The sequence below is a fragment of the Dryobates pubescens genome, chromosome 20, assembly GCF_014839835.1.
Source record: "Dryobates pubescens isolate bDryPub1 chromosome 20, bDryPub1.pri, whole genome shotgun sequence".
NCBI classification, from domain to species: Eukaryota; Metazoa; Chordata; class Aves; order Piciformes; family Picidae; genus Dryobates; species Dryobates pubescens.
This window is the reverse complement of record NC_071631.1, coordinates 17,569,345-17,590,279: the sequence shown is the minus strand read 5'-3', so window position 1 is coordinate 17,590,279 and position 20,935 is coordinate 17,569,345. Positions and strand designations below refer to the sequence as shown.

Genomic DNA, 20,935 nt, shown 5'->3' with positions numbered 1-20,935 from the left:
GTGCCATGGTTTGGTTGATTAGATGGTGTTGGGTGATAGGTTAGACTTGATGATCTCAAAGGTCTTTTCCAACCTGGTTGTTTCTGTTCTGTTCTAAGAAGTTCTTCAGTATGAGGGTAGTAAGAATCTGGAATAGGTTGCCCAGGGAGGTTGTGGATGCCTCTTCCCTGGGGGTGTTCTAGGCCAGGTTGGATGAGGCCTTGAGCAGCTAAGTCTAGTGGAGAGGCATCCCTGCCCATGGTGGGGAGGTTGGAGCAGATGATCTCTAAGGTCTCTTCCAACTTAACCATTCTATGATTCAAATGTTTTGTGTCTGTTTCTGACCTGTACACATTTTGACCTCTTCTTGTTTGCTCCTCTTGAAGGGAGGAGCAAGACCTCTGTCTGTTATCAGATAGCAGAAAGTGTGGGAAGAGCTGATAACCTTGTGAGATATTCTTGGATGGTTCTCAGTGTGAAAGGGCAGGTTGGGAACTTCAGAAGAGTTCAGGAACCAGTGGTGATTTTGTAAGGGTGAAAGTGGGCTGCACAACTGCACATTGTGGGAGGAAAAATCAAAAGATAACAGTTCTTTTCCTCTGCAACCCATGGGGAAGGTGAAGGAAACCTTTTCTCTGTCACCCAGCATTTAAATAGGCTCCTGGATCACTGGATATTTGCCCACTAGTTTCCCACTGTCAAACTAGCAAGGGCAAGGAGAAGTCCAGAGATTCTGTGGCTCCCTGTCTCTTAGCTCTGAGCAGCTTCTTGTCTCCTTCCTGAGGAGCCAAACTGGCTCCTAGATCTGGGTGTTTGCTAGAGCTAGCTCAGGTTCCCATTCCTGAATGTTTGCAGGCAAGCTCAATAGTCATTTAACGTGCAGGATATCTACTGAAAGTGAAGAAATTCGCTCCTCTTTTCAGCTTCCCGTGCAATCCACACCTCCCTCTTGAAGGCAAAATCACACAGACAAACAAACCCTCCTGCACTGGGCAGTTTTTCTGCACATTACAGCTCTTGAGAGCTGTGGTATCGTCCTCAGTGCAGAGAATTGCAGCCATCCTGTGTTTACCTGCCTTCAATCATGCCTCAGCCCAAGGCTGTGATAGCCAGGGCAGGGGTCAGCTCCAGAGGAGCCCTAAGTGCACTTAAGAGACTCACCAGCCTCAGGGACAAAGGAAAAAGCAACTGCTCATTTTCTCCTCAGGACTTTTTGCCTTTAGGCACAGGCAGAAGGAAAGTAGAGCCTTTTAAAATGCCTCCTGAAACCCATCAGGGGTTTGCTTTCACTGTAACCTGGAATTTACTGTCTGTCAGCTTCTTCTATTTTTTTTTATTATTATTATTATTATTTTTTGTTGTTGTTCTTCAGAGGAAGTCCTCTGCTAAGGCAGCAGGGAGGGAAGGTGTCTCACTGCTTTTGTTTTGTCCTGAGAAGCAGCAGATCACTCTTTGAAAGCAACTTTCAAAGCAAAGATGGGAATGCTGAGGGGTTTGTTAATGAACTGACACCTGCTGGTAATGGCCTCTTCACCCTGGGGTGCTCACCTCCTGTTTTGTGGCAGGAAGAGCACTTGGAGCTGATGAAAGCCTGGACTGATCCCTCTGGGACAGCTTTTTGCCATATACAAAGGTTTACTTTAGGGCATTTGAAAAATGCCTCATTAGCAGTTGCTGGCTTAGAAGGGCAGCTCTTGTAGCAACCACCTAGAGCTGCCCCTTGGCAGGAGCTCTTCTTGCCTGTCCCTTTCATTCCCTGGTTCCAAAGCCTTCCCCTGGATGCTCACCAGCAGTTGGTTATCACAGGCAGCACAGGCAGCCTCTCACCCACATGACTGCAGCATTTGTTTACCAGGCTGCCTCTTGCTTTGCCCAATTCTCCATATTTTAAGTGTCAGGGTGGGTGTTTAACAATCCCTGGTCTTCCTGCTCTTCTTCCCCAGCCCTGCCACACTCTGCCCTTGTTCTTTCTCACTTGCTGCAACCACCTTCCTCTGTGGCTGCCCTTACCTGGACTAATCTATGGCAAAGCAGTAACTCCTGTGCAAAGATTGGAGCAGGTGTGCATGGATTTCAGGAACCTTTTTGCTTTCCTCTGGATTTGCTGCCTTTTTGTGCCTGCTGCCTGCTGTGATGTGGCAGTTCCTCTTTCCAGGCTCTGTGTGACTGTACTGGATGTTGGCATTAATTGCAGCTTCCCTCTAATTTCTTCTGTAGCTCTTGATGTATCCACTGGAACCAGCTCAGTGCCCAAGCAGACTTTGCCTTTCAGTTCAAGTCCCTCTTTCATTCCTGCTTTTTTATTCTGTGGCTTTTATTTATCCATCTGCTCTTCCTGGGTTGGAGAGGATGAGTGTTTCTGTGGGTGCTTTGCTATGCCCTAAACAGCCAAGCTGTCAACAGAGAGAGAGAGAAACCTTCTTGTCCTTTGCTCTGTGTTACTCTCAGACACTCCTGTTTGCAGCACTCCTGTGGTGCAGCAGCAGGTTTGCTGCCAGCTCTGCTGCCTGCCATCTTCTCCTCTGCCATCTTCTCCTCTGGGAGTCTTTGAGAGACTCCTATGTTTAGTCCTGTGCTGATGTTACCTGGGCTGCTTCCAAGAACAACACAGAACTGCTTCCTCTATTCCTAAAACTGACACAGAGAATGAAAACTACAGCAGGATTATTTTTAGTTCTGTAAAAGTGCAGCTAAAGCAGCATGGTTGGACTCTGCCTGGCCAGAGTTTGCTCTTTCAAACAGTCCCTGATAGGTGAGGAGTGTGTGTGGCAGATGGTGGTTTAAAGAGCATCTATCTTGCTGCTCCTTGAGTCTTACATGACAGTTGTGGAGTGGACCATCAATGCAAAGGAGTCTGAAGTCCAAGATTAGTTTCCAGTAAACGTTCATCATGAAACCACTCAGTTAAGGAACAGGAAGAAAAGTGCAGATCATAGCTGAGCTGCACTTGCAGAGCTGGGTGTGGGCATGCAGCTCCTGAAGGGCAGAGCTGCTGCAGTTTGAGACCATGCTGGATTTGGCAGGATTGAGAAGAAGCTTTGGCTCATGCCTGAGCTGTGTCACGCTGGTGGGGACCAGAGAGGGAAGCTTCCTGCCTGCTTTGTGTTCAGCACTGCTGTGCAGAGTGTGATACACCTGAGCATTTCTAACCTGCAGGATATCCCATGTGCTGGACACCCTCAGCATGTTTCTATTTAAACATGGAATACAAATGAGAACTTCTGCTGACCAATTCCCTGATGTCTGCTGTAGTCCTGTCATGGACACCAGCCGCATCTGGAATATTGTGTCCAGTTCTGGGCCCCTCAGTTCAAGAAGGGAACTGCTTTGAAGAGTCCAGCACAGAGCCACAAAGATGCTGAAGGCAGTGGAACGTCTCCCTGCTGAGGAAAGGCTGAGGGAGCTGGGGCTCTTGAGCTTGGAGGAGCATGAGGGGTGACCTCGTTCATGTTTATAAAGATGTGAAGGGTGAGTGTTGGGAGGGTGGAGCCAGGCTCTGCTCAGTGATGTCCAACGAGGGGACAAGGGGCAATGGCTGCAAACAGGAACCAGAGGAAGTTACATGGCAACATAAGGGAAAACTTTGTGAGGGTGACAGAGCCCTGGAGCAGGCTACCCAGAGAGGTTGTGGAGTCTCACCTGGATGTGTTCTTGTGTGACCTACTCTAGGTGACCCTGCTCTGGCAGAGGAGTTGGACTGGATGATCTTTCAAGGTCCCTTCCAGCCCCTAACATTCTGTGACACCTGCCAGCTTTTCCTTCTTGGTTCCCTTTCAGTGATCTGGCACTCAGGGTACTTCAAGAGTCTGTGATTTGAAAGGGAGGGAAGTGCTTGTGTTCTTGCCCCAGAAATGCAAGTGGCTCCCCCGCTCCTTGTTACCAGTGCCTTATGGCAGCGTTTTCCAGGTGGCAGCTCCTGGGTTATGTCCTTTCAGGCTGCTGCCTCTTGGCTAACCACTGAGGGAGCAGTGCTCTGGAGTCTGTGTGCTTCCTTCCAGTCCAAATGCCTCCCTTGTATGCTCACACAATTCAGCACTTAAGATTCTAGTGTTTGCTCTTGTAAACAGAGAGTTGATGCTGGAGTCATGTCCCGTCCTGAACTGATCCATGGCCTACCACTGAAATTTGGGGGGGCTTCAGTCAAAAGTAGCCACAGAGGTGCTTGGTAAAAAGCAGCTGGGGGAATCAGATCCCTCTTGTTTAGAATTGCAAATTCTCTAGTGCTGTTTGCATCCTGTCATTAAAATTCTGCTGTAACTGTGTTGAGTTGTCTCTACAAGCTGATACCAGTTCCAGCCTGTGTAACCTTGGAGCTGAGCAGCGTCCCTGTCCCTTTGTATTGTCCTCAGCCTCTGCTGATTAGAATCTTGTTTCACAGCAATGACTTGGTATTGTGCTTTGATAAAGTATTTATCCAGCATAGTCAGGACCTGTTTGTTTACTTGATATTATCTAAGTGCTCAAATTCCAGCCAGCAGTCTAAAGTTCACAGGAGTGAAGATGATTTCAGGAAAATGGAGAACCAGCAGAGTGCTCAGTCAGCCAGCCAGCTAGCAGGAGAAAGCCTAAAAAGAGAATAGGAAAGCACTAACCACTTTGTTTTTCTGGCACCTCAGGATGAGATGACCTCAAGTTTGGGCCTTAGCACAAAGAAAGCCCTCACGATCCTGAGAGACCAACTGTCAGCACTGCTGGAGGGGCATCAGAAGGAACGGAAAAAAGTGACTTCTTGGAAGGTGAGGCACCAAGCAGCACAGGGCTGGGCACTCAGGCTCCCTTTCTTAAAGTGGTGAAGCTGAAGATTCAGTAAGAGTTGTTCGCATTCCCTCACAGACTGCTGCTGCAGAGTCAAGGCCAGGTTAAGGTGAGGCCTTGAGCAACCTGCTCTAGTGGAAGATGTCCCTGCCCATGGCAGTGGGGCTGGAACTAGATGATCTGGATGTTAGGAAGGATGTTAGGGTGGATGTTAGGAAGTTGCTCTTCATAGAAAGAGTGATTTGCCATTGCAATGTGCTGCCCAGGGAGGTGGTGGAGTCACCATCACTGGAGGTGTTTAGCATGAGACTGGATGGGGTGCTTGGTGCCATGGTTTAGTTGATAAGATGGTGTTGGATGATAGGTTGGACTCGATGATCATAAAGGTCTCTTCCAACCTGGTCTGGTCTGGTCTATCCTATCCCTATCCCTATCCCTATCCCTATCCCTATCCCTATCCCTATCCCTATCCCTATCCCTATCCCTATCCTATCCTATCCTATCCCTATTCCTATCCTATCCTATCCTATCCTATCCTATCCTATCCTATCCTATCCTATCCTATCCTATCCTATCCTATCCTATCCTATCTTTAAGGTCTCCTTCAACCCAAATAATTCTATGAATCTATGAACTACTAAAGTCCTTGGGAGAAAGGCAAGGAATCTACCCAGGGATCAGCCTGGAGAAGAGAAGATTCCAGGAAGACCTTATAGCAGCCTTCCAGGATAGCTTGAGAGGGACATTTTACAAAGGCCTGGAGTGACAGGACAAGGGGCAGTGGCTTCAAACTGGAAGAAGCTTGACTGAGATTAGACATTAAGAAGAAATTCTTCCCCATGAGGGTGGTGAGGCACTGGGACAAGTTGCTTAGAGAAGCTGTGGGTGCTCTAACCCTGGAAGCATTTAAAGCCAGGTTGAATGGGGCCTTGAGCAACCTGGTCTAGTAGGAGGTGTCCATGCCCATGGCAGGGGGATTGCAACTAGGTGATCTTTAAGGCCCTTTCTAGCTCAAACAGCTCTATGAGCCTCAAGAGCCATTAATGGCAGTCCTTTCAGGACTAGCAGGGTCCATGTCAGGTGGAGAGAAAGCTGTGAGGCTCAGCAGTGTCCCCTTGTCCACCATGGTTTTCTGGTTTGCCTGTGTTGAATACAAAGTGCTGGTGTTTATGCACAGTGTTTAGAAGTGTTCCTGGCTTGGTTAGTGACAAGGGCACAGCCTGGCACAGAAGCCTTTTCCTTCTTCCAAGCAAGAGTAAAGGAAAAAGCTTTGACCCAGCCTCAGCAGCTGAGCAACCATTAGTGCTGTGGCGTTCACATAACTAATCTGGGATGCTCTGTATCATGTTCAGGGGCTCACCCTGGAATATCAGCTGCTGCTTTCATCCTTCCTCCCTCTGGTTTTCCAAATGTGTGGCTCTGTGTTTGATGAATGCTGACTGACTGCTGCTCTCCTTTTGTAGGAGGTGTGGAGGAGCAGTTTTCTCTACCATGGTAACCGTTGTTCCTGTTTCCACTGGCCTGGTGCATCTCTAATGCTTCTGGCAGTGCTGTTGCTGCTGTGCTGCTATGGGAGCCAGCCAAAGGGGAGGTAAGTAAACCTTCTTTTGCTGGGTAACTGAAGCAAGGTGACAGCTTTATGTCATCTCACCACTGTCTGTGGCTGGCATAACAGCATTGTCCCCCATGGTGTTTAGGTATCTAGGCAGTAGCATGCTCACACTGGTGATTCTGTCCCTTTCAGGCTCTTACACAAAACTCAAGCCAACTTAATTCTGCTTCCAATAGATCCATGGAGTGTCCTGTGGAGAGATTGAGTGGTTTGCCTTTTACAGCATTTCTAGACCTCCAGAAGTCCTAAGCCATTACCATAGTTATGAACTGCAGGAGCTAGTGGTTGTCTATGTTTAGCCTGTATCTGGAGCTAAACTATAGTAGTTGTTCCACCACCCAGGGAACCCCACCCCAAGCAGGGCGAGAGGGATCAGAAAGAGAGGAGACCCACAGGTTGAAATGAAAACAGCTTTCATGAAACAGCCAAACTAGTACCAATGTCAAGTGCACAAAGTTACACTCTCCTCAGTCACTGTGCAGGGGTCACAATAAACAGACCAGTCCTCAGGAGCAGAATGGTAAGCAAACCCCTCCAGAGATCAGGAGGAACTCCAGCCCTTACCAAACTTCCCCCTTTACACTGAGCATGACATTTATGGTCTGGGATTCACCTACAGCCAACTCAGGTCAGCTGCCCTGGCTAACTGAAACTGCTAATGCAGCCCACAGCTGACTGAGGATTCTATACCAACCTGACCAGGACAGTGGCTCATAGAAGAGACCCCATAAAGGGCATTTTTTAATTGAGATGATTCCTTTCAGAGTTCTCCGATGGCGTTAATCTAAAGGAAAGTTATGACTGTAGCTCCCCTGCTTTTCTTTTTCAGCCTGTGGGGTGTAGGAATGAGCAGGTGTGCAGGTAGCTCTGTGGGTGGCTGGCAGTGTGTTCTGCTTGTTTACTCAGACCTCATCTGCTTTCTTCTGTTTTGCTGTGCAAAGCCAAGGTGCTGAGATCGTGAACGCACTGGCACTCTTCTTCCTTCTCCTCTTGGATCTCTTCATGATTGGGCGTCAAGAGAGACTGAAGTGCAGAGAGGTGGAGAGGAGGCTTCAGACCATCATTGATAAGATAAATGGTGAGGTCTCATTCAGCTCTCTCTTGTTTGCATTTGTGTTTTCCTCCTAGTGCATTTTTCACAAGGCTGATCACTCGTGTTACTAATGAAGCTTATTAGCCTCCCCCCATGTAACGCAGAAACAGGCAGCGTTGTGTCCTCTCATGCCTGTCCTGCAGAGCTGTCTGTGGCCATGTGTTTCCAGTCTGTGTGTTGTCAGGTGGGCGTCTGTTATGGCTGTGCTTTGGAGTCATCCAAATCCTCAGCATCTCACACAAATATCTGCCTTCTAGCAGATGATGAGAGAGGAATCCGTGGGGTTGTACCACAACATACAACAGAAGGAAATCAATTGCAGTGCCTGAGCATTCTCTCAACAGGGGGTTTTAAACCTGAGGAGGCAGTTCAGCTCAGCCTGGCACTTTTAAGGACAGCCTTTAGCTTTTCTGTTGCACCAATATGTATTTAAGGTTATAAAATGACTATGTTTAGTTGTTAATAGTGGGTGGAGAGAGAGGGGAAGGTCATCAAAGAGAGAGATGATAAAAGGTCATGGGGGTGGGCTGAGCTTAGCACTTGAGGAACTATAGGCACTACAGAATGTAAACTGCTCTATGCTTGACCTCTCCAGGACTGTTGTCACTTGATTCTTTCACACTTTGTGCTTTCAGATACGCTTGGCAAAGAGGTGAAATGGCCAGACTCCATGTACCCTGACCTTCACATGCCTTATGCCCCATCCTGGTCCCTGCACTGGGCCTACAGGGATGGTCATCTTGTCAACCTGCCTGTGAGCTTGTTAGTAGAAGGAGATGTCATTGCCTTGAGGCCAGGCCAGGAGTCATTTGCTTCTCTGAGAGGGATTAAGGTAACTTGCTTGTCTCATTTCCCTGGCATACAACAATGTATCTCCCAGGATTTTCATGCTGATACTCCAGTTCCCTGTGTACAGACTGTTTGGAGTGTTTGATTTCTTCTGACCTTGAAAATAGCTTGAAATTCAAAGTTCAGTCAAGGATGGTGCTTTGTTACACAGACTGCATCAACTCTGTGAACCTCCAAACCCAATGGATGGGAGACCATTTAGTCTCAATGTGAGAGTAAAGGACAAAATTTCCATCTCTTCCAGGTCAAGGGGAAATTGTAAAGTGCTGCTAAATATAGGTGGAGTTAATCTATCCAGCAGGATGATGTGACATACAACCCCCTAATTTATCCTGTTTTTTATGTGAAGGGAGAAATTTTGTCTGCTTTGACCTCCTTACTACTGATTTATTACAAAGAAGATAGTATAAAGTACCTGGGGTAGAAGTAAATTAACAAATCAGTTCCAAGATCTGTGTAAAGATTATGCTGCTTGCAGGAGAGTGGAAGAGCTATAAAGCTCAAAATTCACCTTTGTAACTTTCACAGTAGCACAGTATCACTAAGGTTGGAAGAGACCTCAAAGATCATCGAGTTCAACCTGTCACCATAGACCTCATGACTAGACCATGGCACCAAGTGCCACATCCAGTCCCCTCTTGAACACCTCCAGGGATGGTGACTCCACCACCTCCCTGGGGAGCCCATTCCAATGGCGAATGACTCTCTCGGTGAAGAACTTTCTCCTCACCTCCAGCCTAAACTTCCCCTGGCACAGCTTGAGACTGTGTCCCTTTGTTCTGGTGCTGATTGCTAGAGAGGTAGATGTAGAGAGCAATGAGGTCACCCCTGAGCCTCCTCTTCTCCAGGCTAAACAACCCCAGCTTCCTCAGCCTCTCCTCACAGGGCTGTGCTCAAAGCCTCTCCCCAGCCTCGTTGCCCTTCTCTGGGCACGTTCAAGTGTCTCGATGTCCTTCCTAAACTGAGGGACCCAGAACTGGACACAGTACTCAAGGTGTGGCCTACCCAAGGCCCAATTTGATGAAATAACCAGGCCTGCCTCAACACAAGCATTTAGTTTCAGGTAATTTAGCTAATGAGTTTTTGAGAGAGAGAACTGTATGAAACAGGGATTGTGTCACTTGCAGTGGGGAGGATGCTGCTGGACTAAACGTCCAGTCCCTTGTAGCAGGATTACAAATCCCTGACTGTGCAGCCTTTGGGCTCTCTGGCTTTTTTTCCTAGGATGATGAGCACATAGTTCTGGAGCCAGGAGATCTCTTTCCACCTTTCTCACCTCCACCCTCCCCAAGGGGAGAAGTGAAGAAGGGACCTCAGAACCCTCAGCTCTATCGTCTCTTCCGCGTCTTGAAGACCCCAATAATTGATAACGTCAGGTGGGTTAAATGCAGTGCACAGTGCCTGCACAGCTTGTCCCTGTCCTTGTTGCTGCGTTGTGTCTGCAAAGAATGAGACTTGCCAGCCCAGGACAGGAATTTGCAGGTATGGTGTGCTTGTGTTTTCTCTGTTACCTCTCAATGTTCTATATCTCTTAATGTCTGTCTGCCATTGTCCTCCTGAACTGGTAGGTTGGGCTGATATATAAACCCACATACACACTAAGTCTTACTGTTCAGCTCATTGCTTGGTCACTGAAATCTGAAGCTGTATTCCATTTTTCAGGTGGTGCCTGGAAATGGCTTTGTCACGTCCTGTGACAGCACTGGACAATGAGAGGTTCACTGTGCAGTCAGTGATGCTGAAATACGCTGTCCCTGTTGTACTGGTGAGTCTCATTTCTTTGCTGGTGAATGTGGCCACATTTTGTCAATAAAGGTGAAGAATTTGCAGCCATCAACAGGAAATTGAGGCCAGACCCTAATTCACGCTGCTGACACTGTGTGTACCTTGGGAGGTTCAGCAAAGCAAAGATGCTGAGCTGTCTACCTGTGAGTGTGGAGGGAGGAAGTGCAGCAGCAGACCAAGGATATCTTCCAGTCTTTCCCAGTTCTGAGAATGTTACAAGGCAGAGAAAACTCCTTCCCTACCAAGTATTAGCAGTTAGCTGACAGTGTCACCTCTGTTTGAATTGCAGGCTGGCTTCCTGATCACCAATGCTGTGCGCTTCATTTTCAAAGCTCCTGGAATTGCTTCCTGGCAGTACACTCTTCTGCAGCTTCAGGTAAAGGGAGCTTTGAGCTTCACCACACCTCCTCCCCAGAGCAGCACTGGGACTGATTCTGGCCCTCAGCAACTTGCTTCATCCTGTGACAATGTCCTAGGCACAGCCTTTGTGCATGCTGGATCCAGGAGCTTTCAGTGGAGCAGGACAACAGCTCTACCCTGGCCATTCCTCCTAGGTTGTCCTTTGCTCTCCCTCACTTGCCATGTGTGTGTATATCTATCTGTCTATTTGGTATCCTCTGCCTTTAAACTTGTAAGAGTTTATGCCAAATTCAGCAGGAAAACCAGCTGCAAGTTGGTGTGGTTTATTCATGGCCTTCTTGATTACAAAGCCCTAAAGGGTGTGCGTGTCCCCTCCTGTGCTTCCCCCTGTGTTGCATTGCTTCCAGTGCAGTCTCTCTCCTTCCTTCCTGCTGTAGCCTTTTACCCATGCTCTCACTGTGGTGGAAGAGATACCATCTGGCTTCTTGTCTCTGAGCTTGTTGGTTATTGCAGGATTGGGTTTTTTTTCCCAGGTGAATGGTGTCCTACCCATCCTTCCATTGCTCTTTCCTGTTCTGTGGGTTCTTGCTACAGCCTTTGGAGAAGCCAGAGTCTTGGCCCAGATGAGCATGGCCTCATCCACCTCACTGGTAGGTATCTCTCCACATCAAATCATTGCAGAGAAAAAGACAGGAGATGGGAAGAGCTCTGTGAAGTGAGCACAATGAATGCAGCAGATTTATCCATGTCATTGTAAAAGCTTTGAATCCTTGATTGCCCTGGCTGTGCCCTCTCCCTGGAGCACAGTGTGGTTTCTTCTTGAACAGATGTCTTAATTTTTTCAACCTGTCTACAGATATCCCAAAGTGATAGGAAGCTTCAGTGATTCCATGAATCTCTTGAGGGCATGTGCTTTCTATCAGCTAAACATAGTCTGTCAGAGGGCTCAAGAAGATAAATGTCCTGTGATGGCTATAACTAGGGAATGTTTAGCCACTGAGAAAGAAGGACTACATGAGATCCCCTGCAGTCCTCTGTTTTAACATGTGGACAGACCAGCCCTTTGCTGTGGCTCTGGGGCTTTGCTTGTAGGCATGGCCTTTGTGGTGGATCAGGGAGTAGGAGGAACTTCTGGTGCTTATGCTGGTTTGAGGAATGGAGTTTGTAGCCTGATGGGTGTGTGATCCTGCACTGGCTGTGCTGAGGGGTGTCTCTTGTTCTGTCCTAGTGGTACTGTTGGTGAGATGCACTGTGCTGTATTTGTCTTCTGTGCTAACTTCTCTTCTGCCTGTAATTAGAGAGAGTTTCTCTCTCCTTCTTGTCCTTCCTTGGCCTCTGTGGCCCTAGGTCTGTGTTTTCTGTCCTCTGTTGGCTGTACATGACTAATCTGCCCGTGTCTTGGGATGGAGGACCTGTTAGGTCCCTCAGTGGTGTTTGCACCTTTAAAATCTGTTTTCAGTGTTCTCTCCACTTCACCTTTCTCACCCATTCTCAGCATTGCTCTATTTTTGTCTTTGCAACCTTTCTCCCTTCACACCTTGCTATTTGGCTGGGAAAAGCCACAGCTCCTTGGCTTCCCTGCTTCATCATTCTCAACATACCCATTTACCCTGCCACTGATATTTGCACCTTCCTTGTCTTCTTTCCTGTCTTCTCCACTTGTCCAGGCAACACACTCCACTCTTTCTGTGACATCTCAAACATGACCCTCCATCCCTGCTGCTGCAGAACAACCGTTGTGATGTGCCTTCATCATTATCCCCCTTGCTTAGGGCAGTCTTCTCTTGGCCTCTCTATTTCACTCCTTCCTTCTCTCTACTCTGTTCAAAGTGTAGCAGGTAAGACCCTCTTCATCTCCAATCACTTGGCCTGTGTGACCCTGTTCTCCACCTTCTGTTCCCTCCCATTGTGTTCGAGTTGTTTGATTCCCGGTTTTCCAAGGCCATAGGTGACCCTCATGATTGGTTTAGTCAGGCATCCTGCAGGACACAAACCAGTGCCCCCTCAAACAAGCCCCTGCCTCAGGTTGCATTACTACAGCAGCAGTCCTTTTAGAAAGGAATTTGATGTTGGTTTGAAAGCATTTGTGCTGCCTTTCATAGGTTGTTCCAGTAATTATTTACCTTCACTGCTAAAAATGAGTGGTTTACATCAGAGGGAATTTTTGTGGTATTTGATTTCCAGCCCTTGGAACATTTACATCTTTTGTCCCCTAGATTTTGGAGCATGTCAGTCAAATTTCTGGTCTGCTGTAGCTACTCCTATTCCCTTTTACCATCTCTTGGTTAGGTAAACAGTTGAAGCACTTGGAGTCACAATAAGCATATCTCCCAACCCTCTAATCTTTCTCTTGGCTTTCCTCTTAGCTTTCCCCGGTGCTTCAGGATTGCTGTAGAATTATGAGCCTCCAACACCTACAAAATATTCCAGTCACAGCTGGGCTAGTGCTAAATTTCAGAATATTTGGATTTTCTACTTGTGTGTTCTCATGTTAGTGCAACAAAGGGGTCATGTTAGATCTTTTAGCCACTGCTTTACATGGCCAGGCTTTGTTTAGCTGATAACCTACAGTTTTCTAAGACAGGGTCCTCATCCTGTAAGTCCAGCCTTTGTTTTTGTGCCTAGGTGTGCAGCCTTAGCTTTGTGCATTGCTGTGCATGGGTTTGCTCATTTACCAAGCAGTCCACCCTGTTGTGTAACAGTGGTCTGTTCTCTTTGTTGCTGGACCCTGCCCCAAACTCTCTGTAGTTTACAGTCTCTGTCAGTAAATGAGAGTTTAGTTTTCATTCAGGTTATTAACAAAATACTCAGAACTTGTCCCTGCTTGAGCTAGTAACCTACTGCAAATAATTCCTCAGTTTCTGTTCCATTTGGAGGTAGTGCATTTCTGATCCATTTAACATGGGCCCCATTTCTCTGGTATTCACAGAATTGTTTTGGTTGGAAGAGACCTTTAAGATCTCAGAGTCCAACCTTCAACCCAACACCACCATGGCCATTAAGCCACACCCCGAAGTGCCATGTCCATACATTTCTTGAGAGTCTCCAGGGATGGGGACTCCACCACCTCCCTGGGCAGCCTATTCCAATCCCTGACCACTCATTTAGTAAAGAAATTTTTCCTAATCTCCAGCCTAACCCTCCCCTGGCACAATTTCAGGACATTTCCTCTCCTTCTGTCACCTGGTACTAGGGAGAAGGGACCAAGCCCCACCTCACTGCAACCTCTTTTCAGAGCGTTGTAGAGGGCAACGAGGTCTCTCCTCAGCCTCCTCTTCTCCAGACTAAACAAGCCCAATCCCTCCCTATTGCTTTCCTTTTTGCCAGAAAGTCAGTAGAGCATTTAGCATCATGTCAAAGCACCAAGTGGTGTGTCCAAAGCATTGCTTTTATCAGCCAAATTTGTTACAGTGTCAAGAAAGGTATCCCAAGAGTTCGATGAGATTCGTTACTCCTCTACTTGTGGTGTTTGGCTCTGGTTGTGTTATTCCACTTCTTTTAATTGAGTCTCATATTAGCTGCTCTGTTATTCTGTCTGAAATCAAAGTCTGTCTGGGGTCCTGTGGTGACTTGATTTGTTCTCCTCACCCTTCTTAGGGCCTTGGCACCGCGTTAACTTTTCTGCCGTCGCACTGGGACTTAAGCCACGGTTCAAGCCTTGTGCAAAATCAGCAGAAGCAGAAAGTTGTCCAGACCTGCTAATTTAAACATTAAACTTTCAGTAGCTGGTGTTAGAATGGAAACTATTTCATAGTTCTCATATGCTATGATTGCACCACCGAGTAAGGAACAGCAATATTGCTTTAACACCTCTGCTTCGCCTGCAATGTCATTTGCACTTCCACTGTCCTCAGCAAGCTGTGGACTGATTTTAATACCCTCCTGGTATGGTTTTTCTTAATGTAATGTTAATTTTCACTTTCATTTTCACTTTTACTCACAACTGGGCTTCTTTTATTTTTGTTTTTTACTGTGGGATTGTTGCTGCTTGAAATGTTAATAAACTCTCATTTAAACAGCTCCCAATTATCATGGAACTGTTTGGGTTGGAAAAGACCTCTGAGATCATCAAATCCAACCTTGCACCACCACCCTTCGTAGTTCTCAGTGTAAATAATTTCTGACACATTTCTCTTGGCTTTTCTCAGCTTTTTTAACCAATCCTTTTTAGAAGTGCCAGATCAGTGCAGTACTATTTGGGGTGCCTTTTTATGTACATACAAATGTGATCACCACATTCCCTTCTCCGTGTACTTAACATTTAAACTGGTTTTCAAAACCACAGCTGCTCTGGAATTCCTTTGTGCTGGATGCAAGCTTTTGAGTTAGTATCTTTCTCAGTGTAATTCCAAGAGCCTCATGGTGGTGCCCTGCTAGAATTCCTTTGCATTTCCTACCCACATCTCACTGACTTCACCTCATTCCCATTGTGTTCCAAGCACCTGCTGTTAGAGCCACTCTGCCAGCTCCCTTCTAGCTGACCCATGTGGCTTAAAACCAGATCAGTCAATCCTGGCTCTTTCTGTCTAAAAATAACCACCCAGAAGGAGCCTCCTCAGGGTCTAATTGCTATTATTTTCTCTGTGACATTTAGGTAATGACTGTGTGTTCTTCTGTGATGTACAGCACCAAGCACTTTGTGCTTCACAAGTAGATAAAGACAGAGTCCATTAAAGACTTAATTGCTTCGGTGAATGATTGCTCTGCCTCGGTGCAGCGATGCCCTCGGAGCAGGACTCTTCCCTTCTGCTCTCCACAGCATTTAGGGAAGGATGTTCCTCATGCCATGTTTCTGAGCATGATTATAGTAACTGGTCTCTTCTCTTGCTGCAGCTTGCTAAGTTTTCAGAGGACACTCTCAGCAGCTACACAGAGATGGTATCTTCTCAGGTACTATTATGAATTATTTTCTTCCATCTTCTCTGCAGAACTTCATGATACCCTTTCCCTTCCTCTCCGATTGCCTGCTTGTTCCTAGACCCTTTTTACTTGTGTCAGTTGTCCATTGTCACTCGTTTGCTGCTTTAATTTGCTATGCATGCAGGTTGCACATCATTCCCCTACTCCTCCCCATGTGAATGCTGCTCTGCTGACCAGAGATGGAGGTGACTTTGATACTGAGTCCAGCTGAGCTTTTCTCAATATTGCAAATGGTTTGAAATCCACCTTTCTTTTATTTTTTTTTTCCCCCTGCCCTGAAGAAAGTTCCTGTTTCAAGTCCCCCTGTTGCAGGAGCAAACCAAACTTTTTATGGTGTGTATCAGAAAGAAGCATTTTGCCCATACCATAAAAACCTTCGTCAAGCCAGACCTAAAGAACGGAGGTGCTGGCGATCAGCACCAGGACCATGGTGGGGGGACCATGGGGTATTCAGGCTTTTAAAAAGTCTGATCCTGTTTCATAGGCTCCTTAACAAGCTTAAGCACATTACTAGTACATCCAAAGCTGGAGCATGTAAACATTCAGCCCCTGTTCTGGGGGAGGAACTGCATCTGGCCACTCTATAAATTGCATCATCCAGATTAAACAGGTGGGTAGAGGAAAGATTCTTTTCTGTCTAATCTGGCATTAAGATTCCCCTTTCCATAAGGAGGCAGATGGACTCCAGGAGTGATTAAAAATCCCTGGACTTTACCAGAATCACACATGCTCCATACCTCCTTGCTCCCATTCCCAGAGTAATGCTCATGGATGCGCACACACACACAGACACTTCCTTTGCTGAATACTTTGTTGTCTTTCTGTGCCAGTTCATCATTTAGCTGAGATGTTTTTCAGGTGTTAAAGGGAGTGACTTGAGCTGACCTCCCTTGTCGAGAGGATCTGCTTCTTTCCTTGTGTACCTGTGCAAACATTTTTGCTTATGAGGAACTGGTTTAACTAGGAGGTTTTTTTTCTTTCTGGTGATAGCTCATGATTGGTTTGCAATTGAGTTTATGGCTGTATCATAGAGTCATAGAATAGTAGGGGTTGGAAGGGACCTCTGGAGATAATCTAGTCCAACCACCCTGATACTGCAGGTACACCCAGAGTAAATCACACAGGAGGGTTTTGAAAGTCTCCAGAGAAGGAGAGTCCACAACCTCTCTGGGCAGCTTGTTCCAGTGGTCTGCCACCCTCAAACTAAAGAATTTTCTCCTTAAATTCAAGTGAAACCTCCTCTGTGTTCTAGTTTGTGCCCATTGCCCCTTGTCCTATCACTGGTCACCACTGAGAAGAGCCTGACCCCATCTTCTTACCCTCCAGCCTTTAGACATTGATCAGCATTGATAAGATCCCTTCTCAGGCTGCTGTTTTCCAGGCTAAAGAGCCTCAGGTCTCTCAGCCTTTCCTCATAAGAGGGATGCTCCAGGCCCCTAAAGAGCTTTGAGGGAAGTGCTCTGCAGTGACAGAATTCCAGAACAGCAGCTGAAAAGCAGTAAAATAACCCTGTCACTGAAGCCTGGTTTTGGTGGCTTTAGGAGTGCACAGAGCAAAGCATACAGCTCTGGTGCTTGGATTGACTGCTGCCATCCAGACCCCTCTGCAGGATTTTCATGTGTAATGTGAAGGGTGCCAACTTGATGTTTTAATGTTGCAAAATATCACCTTCTTTCAGTTTATTACTATCTTGGTTACAGTTAATTTGTAGTGCTGGAGTGGTCAGGGCACCTTGGCTTTATTTCCTACATTGTCACTGCCTCAGTTAGTAACCTGGGGCCAGGTCACCTCACCACAGTGGCTCCATTTGCAGCATGGTGATTGTGAGCATAAAGCCTCGAAGTCTACAAGCCAAGGGGATGGAAGTTACTTGAGGAAACAATACTAAGAGATAGCAACTGATTCACTCCAAATTAAATCTCTTCAGAGATCCTTCCTGTGTTCTTGGACAGACAAAGTTAGTTTCAGTGAATTCTGGCTATGGGCATCTTCTGGCAAGGGGAAGAAATGCCTTTCCCTTGGGAAATCAGTGCTGTATCAGTTAACAGGTTCCCACGGAGACCAATGCATAACTTACAGTGTATCAGTGTGTTCAAGCTGAAAGCAGGTAATGCCACACTCCCTTTTTTCCTCTTCTCCCCTCACCTTTCACTGAGTAGGACTTTAATTGTCTGATGTCCTCTGCTTCCCTTGGCAGGAAATGATTCGCTGTATCTGGAGCCACTTCCTCTGTGTTTTGAAAGGCAAATCCCCAACTCTGAGCTTCACTTCCAGCTTGCTCCATAGTCTGGGATCTGTCACTGTGAGTATTGCTGAGTTGTTAGAAGGGGCCTGAGGTGGATGTTTCATTTACATTGTTCTTGGTGTCCTTCCCTGAGCACAGGCTGGTAGCCATCAGTTCACTGCTGGAATTAGAAACCCTTCAGGCACCTGCCTTTGTAGAAGAGTTTATAACTGTCCTGTCCAAGCAACAAGCACATTTATAGGCTAAACCAAGGGCTAGAGATACTCTGTGACATCTGACAGGATCTCTGTGTTTCCCAGCTCTGGTTCTGGTCTCATAGTCCTCTTGACTCCTGGACAGCTGGTTCAGGTCCTAGTAATGTACTAGTTGGTGAAACAGGTTGAGTAGTTGCTTCTTTCTCATTGACTTCCTGCCTGGTTTTGTAATACCCTGAGATAAAATTGGTGATAAACACCCCATCAATCCTGCTAAAGCAAGGAATCCTTGGATTTCTTGGAGGGTTATTAGGTGCAGTTTCTTCAGACAGAAGGTTGGCAGAGATTTGTCTGTTCTCCCTTGTGTTCACTGAACTTGTGATATTTACAACTCTGTATGAACACTGAGACATTTTCACTGAGATTTTGCTTTCTTGGGGGTGTTGTGGGATGTTCTAGGTGCTCTGCTGTGTAGACAAGCAGGGGATTCTTTCCTGGCCAAATCCCAGCCCAGAGACTGTTCTGTTCTTCAGTGGGAAGGTGGAGCCACCTCATGATAGCCATGAAGATCTGACTGATGAGCTCTCTACACGGTCCTTCTGCCACCCTGAGATGGAAGATGAGGTCAGTGAATGTAATCCATAATGTACTATGTTGGCTTTAATCACAGTCTGCCTGACACACACAACATGGTATTACAGAGGGAATCCTTTGCTTGTAAAGAAGCCCTGTGACATAATTCCTTGTGTAAAAGACCAAGAGGCAGGGAGGATGAGATCAACTTGTACAGGACTCCTCAAGCAGCAGGTGACTCAGGAGTGGCTCCTCTTTAGCCACTGAATGACCGCTGTTCATTTTGCATGTCTCTTGCAGCCCCATGAAAGAGATGCTTTGCTGTCTGGCCCTCTGGCAGACACAGTGCACATGACCAATGAGCAGGAGAGGAACAACTGGTCTAGTGACACTCCAAAGGCTCCTGATGGCCATGCCCACCGAAAGCCAAGCAGCAGAAGCAAGCATCCCTCGGGGTCCAACGTGAGTTTTAGCAAGGACACAGAGGGTGGAGAGGAGGAGCATACTCAGGTAAGATGTACTAAAGGGGCACAGGGCTAGTCTTTTGTGGAGTTATAAGGCAGATTAAACCCATAGAGTCTCCTCTTCTGGGAATTTAAGTGGGAATTCCCTGTGGGATTCTAGACTTGGGCTGTATTCATTGTAACCAACTAGGGTTTCCCTGTCTGTTGGACCAGGTGGTTGGTGACAATGAGGTGTTGGCTTGTGAGGCTGAAGACTTTGTGTGTGACTACCACCTTGAGATGCTTAGCCTGTCCCAAGACCAGCAGAACCCCTCCTGCATCCAGTTTGATGACTCCAACTGGCACATGCACTTGAATTCCCTCAAGCCTTTGGGCCTGAATGTGCTGCTCAATCTCTGCAATGCCAGCGTCACCGAGCGCCTGTGCCGCTTCTCCGACCACCTCTGCAACATTGCCCTCCAGGAGACTCACAACGCTGTCCTGCCTGTCCACGTGCCCTGGGGCCTCTGTGAGCTTGCCAGGCTAATAGGTAAGGAGAAATTGGATGAGCAGAGATGGAGAAATCAAAGCTGTCAATAGACACTTAATGCTTAGAGCACAAGAGAAACAGGTCCTCAGTCTGGGTTGCTGGGAAGGTGGAGTTACAGAGCTGAGTCTCTTGTTGTTCACTTGCCAAAAGAGTCTAGTAAAGAGATTGCTTTTGGCAAGTTCTGACATTGTATCAAAGAAACAAATGTCATCAAGGATGTTTCCAGCCAGCCCTGGCTAGGCTTGGTATTCTTCTGGCTGGAGTTTGCCAGTCTCGTCAGGAGACAAAGAATATGTGGCTAGTGGACAGACAGCTGCCCTGTCCTTAGAGAAGCACTTTACCAGGAGTGATGTGGAGTACCTCAGATGGTTTTATAGATGGGAAAGGCAAGGTGTAGAGGAGATAAGAAGTTAGAGGAAAGGCTAGAATTGAAATTCAGAAGCTCTTGAACTCACTTCTCTGCCTGTCCTTCAATGTCACAGTTCCTCTCTTCAGTGAACCAGAGGCTTGGAAACTGTAGTCACTAACATCTAGTCCTTCTGAATGCTTCTCGTTGGAGATCTTGATCCATCTTGGTGGAGATGCACAGTGAGCACAGCTCAGCTACCTGTTGCTGGGGACATGTCAGAAGGATCACAGGCAAAGTTGGTGACATAGAAGCAAGAGAGAGGAGCCTGATTTTTCTTTTCCTTGTATTCACATTTCAGGTTTCACACCAGGTGCTAAAGATCTTTTCAAGCAGGAGAACTATTTGGCCTTGTACCGCTTGCCAAGTGATGAGATGGTTAAGGAAACAATCCTGGGGAAGCTTTCATCGATCACCAAGAGGAGACCACCCCTGAGCCACATGATTAACCTATTTGTGAAGGACACCACTACCAGTAAGGCTGCCCCTTTCCTTGGGCATCTCTTTGGGCTAGGAATATCTTTTCTGCAGGGAGATACCAAATTGAAGTAGCCTAGAGTCCCTGTGGGGTGACAACATTGCTCTGCTTGTGACCAGCCAGATACGCTCAGCAGCTTTGAGTGATCAGTGCCATGACACACTGAAGAGGGGGAATTCTTCCCTGCTCTGGCTCACTCTAGGGTCATAAAGATTACTTAAAATAGCACAGAGTAAACTTCTTTCCTGGGACCAAATGGCAGTGCAGAGCAGGGAGGGGGTTTTATTGGGTTTTAAATAGACTTCATTATGGCAGTGAAACTGATACTGCACAGGGTTGAATATTACTCAGGGTTTTAACAAGTGATTACTCATCCTTCTTGATAACCCAAATCATAAATCATTGCCTTTCTGAGTTGTCCAGTTCAGTATATTAAATACTCAATTTCTCTGCTGCACACTAATAAGAAATCACAGAAATCCAGTGCAAACTCGTGGTGACCATGACTACAAGACCTGAAGCCATGCTGAATTCTCTACTCTTACCCCTCTCTATTCTACTAGGAGCAGGCTAGGATGGAAAGGACGTGCAGCTGGGCACCTCAGGTCTTAAGGCACCTCAGCAAAATTTAACAGCTTGCCTGTCAGAGCTCTTACTCCCTTCACAATACCTTAAACTGACTAAACTTGGCTC

At 46.8% G+C, this 20,935-nt stretch overlaps 1 protein-coding gene across 2 annotated transcripts in view; it reads left to right on the top strand.

The window, feature by feature from the left end:
- The window catches only part of TMEM94 (transmembrane protein 94), a 58,468-nt gene that overhangs the window by 19,561 nt on the left and 17,972 nt on the right, over positions 1-20,935 (top strand). For both annotated transcript variants that reach the window (XM_054170329.1, XM_009897945.2), the window contains 14 exons: positions 4,596-4,715; positions 6,198-6,325; positions 7,288-7,424; positions 8,075-8,271; positions 9,513-9,664; positions 9,951-10,053; positions 10,363-10,449; positions 10,967-11,083; positions 15,267-15,323; positions 17,551-17,655; positions 18,252-18,416; positions 18,666-18,875; positions 19,043-19,358; positions 20,066-20,239. In XM_054170329.1, coding sequence (XP_054026304.1) covers positions 4,596-4,715; positions 6,198-6,325; positions 7,288-7,424; positions 8,075-8,271; positions 9,513-9,664; positions 9,951-10,053; positions 10,363-10,449; positions 10,967-11,083; positions 15,267-15,323; positions 17,551-17,655; positions 18,252-18,416; positions 18,666-18,875; positions 19,043-19,358; positions 20,066-20,239 — 2,068 coding nt within the window. The remainder of the gene's footprint in view (positions 1-4,595; positions 4,716-6,197; positions 6,326-7,287; positions 7,425-8,074; positions 8,272-9,512; positions 9,665-9,950; positions 10,054-10,362; positions 10,450-10,966; positions 11,084-15,266; positions 15,324-17,550; positions 17,656-18,251; positions 18,417-18,665; positions 18,876-19,042; positions 19,359-20,065; positions 20,240-20,935) is intronic.